Here is a 13,684-nt window from a genome sequence, read left to right as displayed (position 1 = left end):
AATTGGGTACATTTACTCAGATACTTTACACCAGTCCCTCTGATATGTCAGACATTTCTCTGATAGATGTATCACTTTTACTGATTTTACAAACAATGAGTCCCTGTGGAGCTCTGTGGTGTTTGGTTCTGGGATGTCAGATCCAGGGGTCAAAACAAAATCAGTCTTCAAGCAGCTGCTTTGTCAAATTGCAACAGAGAACATGTGAATAAATGTGAAGTCAGCTGGAAGAAGGTTGATGACAAGAGTGACTTCTAGTCTTCATTCAGGCAGGTGACCAGAATTTATGTGACAGAGAACTTCTGTATTGGATGATTCCATCGTCTCCATGGTGCACCGAACAAAAACAATTCTGGCATTTTTTGATGCACCCAGGGAGCCTATATAAAGGCTGAAACCTTCTGAAGTTTCCCTTTTTCACCTGCTCTTGGACTTGGATTGACCTGTTCAAAGATCAGCTGCAGAAAGAGAATAGTTGGAAAGCAAAACTTTTGGAAAGCGAAGACTTGAAGAAGAAGACACTTTTGGAGACCTGAAGAGGACACTCTCAGACTCTGAAAGAGAAGACCTGAAGAGGACACTTTTGGAAACCGAAGACCTGAAGAGGAAACCTTCGGCCAAAGAAGTCCAGTTAAGAAGACGTTTATAAAAACGACTCTTGGTGGATCCTTGAATCACCTTTGGATCCCTGAAGACCTGGAGATGGACCTCAGACTGATGGACGTCGAGGGATACGTGGGAGTTGCCGTGGAGGTGCACCGCGACGCTACTGGTAAGATTATGAATAGATTATTAATAATGTAGCTTTTTATTGATGGAATTATGTTATTTATCTGTCTGAAATCCTTACAGCTGTGTCAGTGTAGAAACCAGTGTGACTTTCTAAATTGTAACTGTTGATAAAAACACAGATTTAGTGATTAACAGTTATTGGACGATTTTTTAAAATGATTATTTGAAGCATAAAATGTAAAACTTCTCTCAGGAGAGGGTTAATCTAATTTATTAATCATTGGCGTAGTGATTTGGAAACTCTGTAATTTTGATTTAAGGGCATCAAATTGATCAAATTTTCCATGAATTTTTTTGAAAACTAAAACAAATGATGCCAACTGGGGCAGAAATGATAAAATGCCAGAAATGTGTTTTTGCTGTATCCATGGAGACGATGGAGTCTTCAGAATGCAGCAGGCCTCTCCTCTGTGTTGCTCTGAGTCGCTTTAAAAATCACATTTTCACTCTGCTCAACCTAAACTTTGTGTCTGACTGTTTATGGACCTTTAACGTGAACTATTATTTTATTCATCACACAGTTTGTATTTGTTGAATCTCATAAGAATGACAAAATGATTCTTTTACCACTTGAATGAGGCTGCAGGTGTACCACCGTCTCCATTCAGTCACTATGATTTAAACTCATAGATTTGGTGAATAAATTGTGCTAATCTGCTAGTTTCATATTTTTTTGCTCATGTTGTTTTATTTGTAAAGGATCTCTGTTGCTGGTTGGTTTATTCTGTCGGTTAAGAAAGAACACAATGATTTACTTTGCTTTCTACTGCTGATGTGACTGATTATCTGATGCACACAGACTAATACAGGTGCAGTTAACATGCTGCTTATCTGAGTGAGGACACTTAAAACAGTCCAGGAGAAAGGACGCTGCTGTGTTTGAGGAGAAAAGTTCACTTAGTGGAAAACATTCAGTTTATTTAGGATTTCATAAATGTGTGATGATGACCTGAACCAGCGACAGTCACAATAATTAGTCATAAAATGTGACTTCATTGTTGCCTGTTGCCGTGTTTTGGTTGTAACATTAATGATCAGAGAGGTAAAGTGCCGTCTTTTGTTGTGTTGTGTTATATTGTGCTGTGTAGTATTAAATTATATTGTGTATATTTGTGTTATCCCGTGTTTTGTTGTGTTGCTCTGCGTTGTATTTTGCTGTGTTGTGCCATGTTGTGTTGTATTACATTGTTTTGTGGTAAACTGTATGATGGTGGGTTGTGTGGGTCTCTGTTGTGTTTTGTTGCGTAATCCTGTGTAGTGTGATGGTTTCCTGTGTTGTGTTGCATTGTGTTGTACTACGTTGTTTTGTGTTGGACTGCATTGTGTTGTGTTGTGCTGCACTGTGCTGTGTGGTGTTGTGTTGTTTTGAGTTCTGTTGTGCCCTGTTGCATTGTACTTTGTTATCTGTGCTGTGTTATTTGGAATTGTGTTGAACTTCGTACTGTCATATTGTACTATGTTGTGTTGGAGTGTGTTGTGCTGTCCTGCTTTGTGCTGCATTGTGGTGTGTCATGTTCAGCTGTGTTGTGTTGCATTGTGTTGTGTTGCATTACAGCACATCATTTACACATTTCTAATTACTAAATCACTATGAATGTGAACAAACTCGTCATCTGAATTGTCAAGACTTAAGTTTTTCCAAGTGACCAAAATAGAGTAAATAATTGTTTTCATAAAGTCTCACATGAAAGAACAGACTGCAGAATTACTGATTTAGTGTTTGTGGCGTTGACACCGTTGTTGGATGGTTATAGTGAACTGTTATTAACTTTAGTTGTGACTGTAGATGATTTAGTCCTGATATCTAATGATGTTAGAAGTACTAACATGTGATGACCTTGTTTCCTCTCAGGGTCTGTGGACTACGCCGTGGAGCATCCCCCTGCCGTCGGATTCCCGGAGACCATCTGGATCTTTGATGACGACGACGCTCCCATCTTCTACGATGTTCTGGCTCCATACGAGGAAGAAGAAGACCCAGAGGGAGAAGACCGAGAGGAAGAAGACCCAGAGGAAGAAGACTCTGAAGAGGAAGACCCCGAGACGGAAGACTCCGACGCCTGGTCCGACTGGAGCACCAGCGAAGACTCCGGCTACGACAGCCTGGACGAGGACGAAGAAGACCTGGAGGACGGCGAAGAAGAGGACGGCCGACCCCGCTCCCCCCTTGTCCAGCGTCTCCCCCCTCCTGCTGGTGCTCCGGTCATCGCTGCTCCCGCTGCTCCCCCAGAGGACCTTGCCGTCCACATCAGCTCCTTCCTCAAGAGGATCCGGGAGGAGTGCGATGTGGAGGCTCAGGTAAGTACGAAGAGGCAGCGGGTCAGCGAAGAGGACGACGCGCAGCCTGGACCATCCACTTCGTCCACAGACCACAGTGCGTCGGGTCCCTCCACATCAAGCCCGGGCTTCTCTGTGACGGGTGGAAGCTGGTTCAGGCCTTTTCGGAGTCCAGATGATAGCGACTCCGATTAGTCCTGAAACTGGTGGAAGCTCTGATCGGAGAAGTTCCAGCTGACAGGCAGCTCCCACTTCTTACTGCACGGATCAAAAAACATCAAGATCCCTGCAAATAGTAAAAATCCTCCTTCACATGTCTTAGCGTCATCAGACAATGTGGGAGGTGGTAGGTATGAGCACCTGACAAATACAGGTGTGTTTCTTCTTCTCTCTATCAGAGGTAAGCAAAATTCCAACTGCACATTTTTCAATATTTAACTATTATCCATGATACTAACTTTGTTTCTTTCTTCCTCCGAAAAAGGTAAGTTATTACTTCATCAGTTTCTCAGGATTTAATATCTCTTCATGATAATTTATAATTGAAGCATTTTACTGACTGTAGAACTTTATGTTTTGTTTCTTCATCCATCATCCAGGAGTTCCGTTCAGGGAACTCCTGGATGGTGGGCAGAGAGGACCGAACGGACCAGACCAGAAGGATGGACGACCAGGAACCCACTGGAGGGTTGGAGGAGCGTTTTCAGTCAGCTGACTAAGTGAGTCCTCACAAAGACGACAAAAGCACCAACAGGGACATGAAGTGGTGATGAGCTAAAGTAAACTTTCTGTATGTTGATGTGAACTGATAGAGCTTAGAACCGTTCCACACCTACTGTACATTTATTTATGGCTCCATGTCTGTTAAGAAGCACTGATAATTATAATTCAACAGTTCAGCAGCCAGGAACGAGTCAAAGTTTGATTTTTGGGTCCTGTTTTTCTGTTTGCCAGGTCAGCGCTCCAATTCAGACGCCCCTGCCTCCAACAGCAACGTCTCCAGCCGCTGAGGGGCGTCCTGACTCTGCCTGCACAGAACTAGTTTCCATCATGAGCTGGTTCTGTGCCGGTGGGTTTAGGAAGCTCCTCACAAAGCATCAAATGAAGACAGAGGAAGCTGCCACCTGTTTGTCTCTGAGCTCTGACAGCCAGACAGAGAAGATGTTTAATGCTTTGTTAATGTTTAATGTAAAACCTTTTGAATATCTTTGTTATGATCCAACGTAAGATGAGAACTTTGGAGATAAACATTGTCAAAAGTTAGATTTGCTAGTTTAACCCTCCTGTTGTCCTGCAGGTCAAAGTTGACCCGTTTTAAAGTTTGAAAATGTGGAAAAATATATATATTTTCACAGTGACACTTCTGATGTCCACATTTTCAACAGTTTTGGGAAATCTTTGAACATTTTTTGATGGAAAAATGAAATGTTAAAAATGTTTCTTAAGACCATTCACAACAAAATCAACCAAAATCCAGTTTTGGTTGATTTTTATGTGAATGTTCTTAAAGACAATATTAGAAGTGTTACTGATATATATGTCATCACTTCAGATATTTTTCTGATTTTTTTGGAAGATTTTTACTCATCATCCCACAAATGTGGGGATTTTAAAAATAAAAGTTTTAAAGGACACTTTTAAGGAATAATGGAATTTTCTTCCTGAAGATTTTGCAAATTTTCAGAAATTTGGGGAATTTTTTGCTGAATTTTTGGATTTTTTTTCAGAGAAGGAAACAATATTTTTTGGTGCCTGTAAATGAGGACAACAGGAGGGTTAATTAAAATGTAAAAGAAAAAAACTGACATCAATAACTTACTTAGTTTAATATAAAAACTTTAAAACTGTTATTGTTTATTCTAACACAAGAACCTGTAAGATAAACATTGTAAAATGTAATATTTCCTTTGTTTATTGTTAAAATATATTTAAAACTGTTCATGTGTATTACAAATAAAATGTAAATGGCCTTTTAACATTTTGATGTTATTTATAATTATTAGCACAACATCTAATCTTATTAAATAATCATTGTAAAAATATAAAAACTGTTTATTGTAGCAAAGATTCACTTTAAAAACTTTTGGACTGTTTAATATGATCTCATGTTTTAAGCATGACATTGAAATATTGTCAACAGTAAGATATAATTTATTGTAAACATTTTTTTAAAAATGTGTACTGAAAGTACCTTTTAGTAACATTGTTTTTCACATCTTGCTGTATTAATGTGAATTTAATACTTCTTGAATAAATATAAAAAAATAAGATTTACTTTTGTGATGTTTTGTGAAAAGTGATTTTGAGGTATTTCAATTTTGATGTTTAATAAATTTACAAAAATCTGTGAAAAGAAGTTTTACTCTTTGTCATGTTGGGTTGTTGATGACAGACTGATGGAGGAAACTTGTATTCATTCAGCACAAAAAAAAACTAAATGTTTGAACGGTCTGGACACGTTTCAAAGCGACTCCATATTTGTGTTGTTCATATTTATCACTATTTCACTACAACTCGACTGGTTTACTGTTAAGTCAGATGATCAGAGTGTTTTCTTCACTGATGGTGGATCAACGTGGAGCTTCTTCAACACTGAACCAGACACAGGAGAGTCACATTTGTTTCAACGATGAGCTGCACTGACATACCTTACAAGAAAAAGCAGTTAGATTTGCTTTTAAATGACCTGACTTCAACACAGTTCAAAATTGTTCAGAATATGACATACTTTGTGTATAATTTAATGTCTTTCTAAACATTCTTGGAAGCAGTTCACATCTGGCATTCCATCAAATTATTTATTGAAACTTAAAAACCAACAACTTCAGTGAGATTTGAATTAGAGAAGACAAAAATAAAAATAGAGACGTGTTCAGATCACACAGAACAACGCAATTTGCTGTATAAGGAGCTGCACTCTGAGCTCTTTCCACCACTGAAAGCTCCTGAAACAGGGATGTTAGCGTTATAACCGGACCCTGGATTTACAGAAGAAGCTGTTCTCACCGACAAACCTTGTTTTCTTTTACATCCTGTGTACATCTGGGTGTGTGTTTATCTAGAAAGAGAACGCAGCAGGACGCCAATACATTTAAGTAAAACAACATTGATTAGTGAAGTCAATATAAGATAAGTCAAGATAAGCTGAGTCAAGATATGAAAAGTCAAGGTAAATCAAGATCCATTTAATCAAGATAAGTTAAGTCAAGATGAGTCAAGTCAAGATAAGTTACAATAAAGCCAACAAATGAAGATAAACTAAAGACTATGGACACCTTTCACATCTACAGATGAGGCTTGATAAATGTACATATGGGTATGTACATAGATATGACATGATGGATAATGCTATTGAGAGAGAAAACCGGTGTGAACATGGTAAAGAAAATGTTTTTATATTTTGTTGTTGAGCTATATGAACCAGTGTTGCGTGATGTTTTAATAACTGTGGTGCTTTAGGGAGAAAAGCAGGGATACATGAATTTAGATGACCTGAAGGCTGTGGAGAGAAAACACACGTTAAAGAGATATTAATACACTAGATGTATATACAGTTAATATTACATTTAAATTTAACAGTTTTATTTGACATTCAATTTGGTCATCAGGGGGGTGGGACAAGAGAAAAATGGAATTTTAGGGGAAACTCCAGACTTATTTGGGTTTTAAAATTCTTTATAAACATTCTCCGATTTATTTTATTTTTTTAAAGATTTGGTCTCAGGACAAGAACATTTAAACAACAACTGCATGTTTTAGTATTTGGACATGGATTATTTGAAATTTGATGAATGGGACATAAAATGTCCTCCAGTTCTGTTATGATCCTGCTGTATTTAATTGCATTTGATTTGTGGCCCGTAAATGTATTTTTTTTTTTTTTTTAGAACTCATACAGTAAAATAAGCTTTATTTATTTAACTCACAATTGATTTAACATCTGGAACGCTCGCTTTCTAACTGTTTTTTTTTTTTAATATTTTTTTTATTTTTTGAAGAACAAAGAACAAAGCTCAGGCAAAACGTACACAGGTCCAAGTGGGTATACAATAACAATCAAGAATACAGCATTTAGCACATTACAGCAGAAATGAATAAAAATAGAAGTTAAACAAAAGTATACATGTATTTACTTTTTATGAATGAGGGAGCATACCTAGTTACTAGGGAAGCCAAGTAAAATGGAAGATGAGAGCTGAGGACCAATGTGTTTTAAGTATGGCTCCCAGAGCTGATAAAAACTTCCCAAAGAAGAATGCAACAAACAAGTAATGTATTCATTAGGGATACTGTCCATGATCAGGTTATGCCAGGACTTTTTGGAGGGAGCAGAGTCTTTAATCCAGAAAAGCAAAATGTTCTTTCTGGCAGCGAAAGTCAATAGATTAAAGAGTCTTTTATGATTTACATTCACAATATGATGATCAGGAAAACCAAGGAGAAGGCACATTGGGTCCAGGTCTATTGATACTCCGAAAATAGCACATAGTTCTGTTACAATGCCTGACCAGTAGTTTTGCAGCTCTGTACATGTCCAGAAACAGTGAATGAAATTACCAACATCAGTGTTACATTTACAACAGATAGGGGAAGTCTTAGAATCCATTTTATTTTTCAGGGCTGGACTTGTATAAATCCGGTGGAGAATCTTAAATTGGGTTGACTTAGTACGGTTACAAATAGAGATTTTCATAGCCTGCAGCCATACCCTCTCCCATTTTGAAACCTCAATAGAGATTCCAAGATCTCTCTCCCACGCTTCCCTTGTACTCTGAGAAATTAAAGACAAATTTAAATTTGAATTCAGTGCCCTATAAAAAAACCTAATATGTTTCATAGACGGCTGCAACAGTAAGGCACGTTCTACCTCTGAGATGTCATTCCTGGAGAACAATGTAGTATCCTTAGAAACAAAGTGCCTGATTTGTAAATATCTAAAAAAATGACTATTTTCTAAACCATGTCTCTGTTGCAGTTGCTGGAAGGATAGAAATCCTGTACCACAGAAAAGATCACCTAGCTTCACCATACCCTGTTCAAACCAGACTGAATAACCCTTATCTAAAGAACCTGGCAAAAAATCAGGGTTATTCAGAAGCGGAGTTAGAGGAGAAGTTAACTGTACACGACCCTCTAAATTACGAATAATTCTCCAGGCTTTTAGAGTGCTTAAAGTTATAGGGTTAGAGCAGGAGTTTCTGACTGTTTCCATGTTTTTTATAAATAACAGATTCCATAGGGGACACTCAGACATACAGGATTCAATGTCAAACCAAATGCATGAAGGGTCTGATTTATACCAGGCTCCCATGACACGAAGATGAATTGCCAGCTGATAAAGCCTTAAATTAGGCAAGTCCAAACCCCCTTCAGGACCAGACAACTGGAGTTTAGCCATTTTTAACCTTGGTTTCCTTTTGCTCCAGATAAACGAGCTTAACCAGCCCTCAAGTACCTTAATGACCTTTTTTGACAGCAAAATAGGAATCATTTGTAATGGGTAAAGTAACCTAGGCAAGATGCACATCTTAATGAGAGCGACCCTGCCAAGCCAAGAAAGGGGAAGAGGAGACCAGCGCTCTAAGTCTGCTCTTATGGTCTCAAAAAGAGGAGGAAAACTGGTTTTAAACATATCCCCAAAAGATGGAGTAATATGCACCCCCAAATATACGAACCCAGAGGGTGACCAATGAAAAGGAAAGGACCCTGGTAAGAATGAGGTAAGCTCTAAAGACCCCAAAGGCATAGCTTCAGATTTGGACATATTAATTTTGTATCCTGAGAATGAGCCATATGAGGAGATTAAATGAATAAGGTTAGGAATGGAGATTTGTGGCCTGGAAAGGAAAATCAAAATATCATCTGCATACAGCGAAATTACATGCTCTCTTTTTTTGACTCCAATACAGAAAATACCAGTATTCTGCCTAATAGTTTGAGCAAGGGGCTCAATGGCTATAGCAAAAAGCAGAGGACTAAGAGGGTCCCCTTGTCTGTTACCACGATAGAGAGGAAAGTTCAGTAAATGTATTTTTAATAGGGCTGCATCTAATGATTCATTTTAGTGTCCATTAATCTTTTAATTATTTTTTTGCATTAATTTATGAATTGTTTGATCTTTAAAATGCAACAAAATACTGAAAAATGTCCATCATCCATTCTCCATTCTCGATACACCGCTTTATCCTCACTAGGGTCACGGGGGTGCTGGAGTCTATCCCAGGTGACTCGGGTGAAGGCAGGGGACACCCTGGACAGGTCACCAGTCTGTCACAGGGCTACATATACAGACAAACAATCACACTCACACCTACGGGCAATTTAGAATAACCAATTAACCTCAGCATGTTTTTGGACTGTGGGAGGAAGCCGGAGTACCCGGAGAAAACCCACACATGCACAGGGAGAACATGCAAACTCCATGCAGAAAGATCCTGGGCTCAGGCCGGGACTCCAACCAGGGATCTGCTTGCTGCAAGGCGAAAGTGCTAACCACTACTCCACTGTGCAGCCAAATGTCCATCAGTGTTTCTCAAATTCCAAAATGAAAAGTCTTGTTTTGTCCAAAACCCAAAGATGTTCAGTTTACTGTCACAGAGGAGGCAAGAAACCAGAGAATATTCACATTGACTGTTTTTTTTCTTCATAAAACAACTCAAACAGATTAATTGATGGCTATGACAGGACAACTAATCGATTTTTTTGATGAATTGTTGCTGCTTTAGTCCTGCCATAGTCGATATTTAGACACATAAGATTAAGTTCCACTGAAACAATGAAAACACAACAGCACTGCAGTGTGTATAAATATGATTAATGATGTTGTAATACATACAAGATAACCGTTGACCTAAAAATGAATCTACACTTTACAGGGAGATATTGTGCTGTTTGTACCACCATAAATTAAGATATAGGAAGAGGAGCTTATGAAGCAGTTTGCTCTGGAAATTGTCCAGCAGTAAAAGCAAATACAGCTGAAGTGATTAGTCAGTTCATGTCTTTATTCAAGAAAAAATACTTGACTGTTTATGTTTCTACATTATCAAATGTGAGAATTTACTTAAGTACTTTTAAAGTTTTTTCTTTAAATATGTTTGCTTGCATACCAAGTAAAGACAGAAATTAAAAACTAATTAAAACAGGAAAAAAATATTCTAATGATTATTTTTTATTACAAAATATGTAATTCTAAACTGCCAATGCAAGCATTTTAACTTTTAGCATTTTTTTCAAGTTTTAAACATTTATATTATTATCTTAACTGGTCTTATTAAAATTTACAACTTTTGATAAACACAAAGAGCAGCAATATAAGAATGAATTCCTGGAACCTAACTTTTTTGTTTGCCATTTCTTTTCATTTTTGGTTTTCCTGAATTTTTATTTTTTTACTTTTTTTCTTTCTAATTTCCTCTCTGGGATGGGCAGAAAACTGTCAATTAAAATAACTTCGGCCTCAGTTAAGTAGTGTAGGCTTTGTTTAATTATCAGATTATAATTAAATACAGGCATCTATCAGCCACCATGATAGTGTTGCGTCCACCAAATCTCGAGAAAACCGGAAAAGCAATAATTTTAAACCTAGTAACTGCTTTATTCCAATTGTGATCAGCCCCAGTGCTAACCTTATAGCCGCACCATGTAATTAGCCTAAATTAGCACATTTTTGTTATATTTGTGCATTAGTTCAACAACAAGTGGAACTGTTTACATAAAAACAGTGTAGAGGCCCATAGAAACTAGCTTTATGGACGCTGTTACTGCTAATTAGCGCTAAGGTTGTATTTTTAAAGACGCTGCTAGCTTGAGAGATGGGGAATCCGTGAGAATTAAAAGTCAGAGATAGCCATGAACAGGGTTTGTCGCTCAGCTGTGTTTAATCACAGTTTGAACATGTGACCTGAACGCAGCATAAACATGCGCAGACATGGCGTTTCGTGCGTCTCCTTGGCGACAGAGTGGAACCGGAATGATGGAGGAGCGATGAAGAGGCGCAGAATGAATTATGTGAGAATCAGTCGGTGTCGCTGCTCCGGGCGTTTACTCTGAGCTTTTAGAGCGTTTTTTGAACATTTTTATCTTCTTCTTGTTGATTTGTTCCCGTTCAGGTAAGACAGTCGGTTCCTCCGTGTCCGGTTCAGGATGGAAACTGTAGCTAGTTAGCTTAAATGTTAGCCGGAACAGCGCTGCCTGCAAACACAACAGAGCGCGGGTGGAAGACGTGCGCTCGGTTTATTCACAGCAGCAGCCCGCGCTGCTTAACTCAGAAATACTCCCTTCCGTCAAAGTGTGAGTCCCCGCCCAGCTGGTAGGACCCGTGTTTAAAATTCAAGCTACTCATGTCACATAGAACTGGACAGTTCTCGATGTTTGGCTAACTCGCTTATCTGACACTTTAACCTTTTAGAAGTGAGCGTGAAAAATAATGATTTAATCAAGTTAATTTTGTCATGAAACTTTTAGAAAATATATTAAATGCGACCGTGTTTTCAGCATCTAAACACTATCGATTCTTACCAAATATTATATCGTCATCAAAATGGCAAGAAATTGTCATGCTTTTAAAATTTTACAGGCAGCTGCAGAATTATTAATAGCAAATTTTAATGTTTTTAAGTGAAAGTACAACCAGCAGTTGGTGCATGAACATATTACCTTTTATATAACATCCTGCAGTGGTACAAGCCTTGGTAATTAAGTTTATCTTTATGGTAAAAATGTGATTTTGGAGGGTAATTTTGCATGTTTGCTGTCATTTTAAATGTTTTTTTTGTTCATTTTGTGTGTAGTAGACACTTTGTGTCATGGTGTTTTCATTTTTCATCTCTGTCATTGGTTTGTGTCTCTGTGATAATTTTCGTGGCTTGGTAATTTTGTTTCTCTTATAATTACCTATTTACTTAATTTTGCCTCTTTGTGGTCAACTTCAGTGGTATTGTGGTCGTATTGTTTCTCTGTGGTCATTTTACATCTTATTGTGGTCACTTTACATCTCTTTATAGTTGTTTGGTGTCTCTTTGTGTGCAATTTCAGTCCTATTGTGATCATTTTGGCTCATATTGTGGTCATTTTTGCATCTTTTGTTGTGTGTGTGCATCATTTTGTAGTGGCTTTGCATGTCTTTGCAGTGTTTCTTTTCATGTCCTTACGGTTATTTCTTCTTTTGTATATCTTTTTATACTTTAGTTTAATGACTGATAAACAGTATCTTTAAACTTGTGAGAGGCTCTGGTCCTGGCTGATCTTCTGTCTGTCTGGTCGACATACTTAATAATCCTGGACTATTGTTATTTATGCATTAATGTTGAAGTAATAGTTTACGACCAGCATTCTTGTCTTATATAATTTCCAGTAGCCACTTTTTTCCGTCATACATTATTATATACCTCGGCATTACTTTTGAAAGTTATGTACAAGTCAAAAAAAGTATCAGTAACAAAATCTAACACCTAAACTGTTGGGGCGTATGTGTTCCCTCAGACCCGACTCCGGTGCAGCTGATGGTCCAGTTCCTGGAGCAGGCGTCCAAACCGTCGGTGAACGAGCAGAATCAGGTTCAGCCTCCAGCAGACAACCGCAGGAACCGAACCCTGAAGCTGCTGGCGCTGAAGGTCGCCGCACACATGAAGTGGGACCTGGATTCACTGGAGAAAGGGTGAGTGGGGTCGTAATGTGGTGGGGGCTCTCTGAGAATGAAATGAGGCTGCGGTGTTTCTCAGTAACCAAATGCAGAACAGTTAAAGAGAAACTAATTATTTTAACCTCTGGAAGCCATGAGTGAACTGTTACTTTTATTCTAAGGTTAAGGGGCATACTGATTGTTACTCTGCCAAGGAACGCATCAGAGTTATGTGACGATCGGGCTTCTGTTTCTTCTGTTCTGTCTGTCTGTCTGTCCTGTCTGTCTGTCTGTCAGCAACATTACTCAAAAACAGACCAACAGATTTGGATGAAATTTTCAAGGGAGTACTACACTCTCTGAATGAGTTTTCTTGTTATTCGTGTTTGCTTTGGGTTCTGATATTGTTTGTGATCATATTGAATGGGGGTTAGTGGGGTTCATGGATATGGGTGAGGATAATTAAGCTGATATGCTCATCTGTTTATTTATCTGAGGAAGAGAAGGCGGTGAGCTGGGTCGCCTTATTTTTCTTTTGACCACTGTGATGACTTTGATTATGAATGTGTGCACATTATCATGAGTTGATGGTCGTTTTCTTTCATAAAAGGCTAAATTTAGTCTCAGTGAATTCTTTTGTTTAGCTCATCAGACAAACAGGCCCAACCTTCAGTCCCTCGGTGACTCTTGTTCTTCACAGTCGCTGCACAGCTTTTACTTAAACTCTGAATAAACTGAGGTGTGAAGGCCTCCTTTACTGTGTAGCCGAGAAAGAAAATAACAGACAAAGAAGCACAAATACCAAACTTGGATAAGGATAAAACATTAAGCAGCATAGTTAGACAGATAATGTATCAGTAGAATCCTGTAACTATCTCCCCTGCTTCTTCATCCCCAGACTGACCATCCCAGTGTTGAACATGCTGCTGAATGAGCTGCTGTGTGTCAGCAAAGTGCCTCCAGGTGTGAAACATGTGGATCTGGATCTGTCGC

At 38.3% G+C, this 13,684-nt stretch overlaps 1 protein-coding gene across 1 annotated transcript in view; it reads left to right on the top strand.

Annotated features, from left to right (window-relative positions):
* The first annotated feature begins 11,013 nt into the window (after positions 1 to 11,013).
* The window catches only part of LOC127535031 (integrator complex subunit 8-like), a 2,778-nt gene continuing 107 nt past the window's right edge, over positions 11,014 to 13,684 (top strand). The window contains exons 1-3 of the mRNA XM_051951773.1: positions 11,014 to 11,180; positions 12,553 to 12,727; positions 13,590 to 13,679. Coding sequence (XP_051807733.1) covers positions 12,573 to 12,727; positions 13,590 to 13,679 — 245 coding nt within the window. The 5' untranslated portion in view covers positions 11,014 to 11,180; positions 12,553 to 12,572. The remainder of the gene's footprint in view (positions 11,181 to 12,552; positions 12,728 to 13,589; positions 13,680 to 13,684) is intronic.

This window comes from Acanthochromis polyacanthus, chromosome 1, assembly GCF_021347895.1.
Source record: "Acanthochromis polyacanthus isolate Apoly-LR-REF ecotype Palm Island chromosome 1, KAUST_Apoly_ChrSc, whole genome shotgun sequence".
Classification (NCBI taxonomy): domain Eukaryota; kingdom Metazoa; phylum Chordata; class Actinopteri; family Pomacentridae; genus Acanthochromis; species Acanthochromis polyacanthus.
This window is presented reverse-complemented; position numbering and strand designations above follow the sequence as displayed.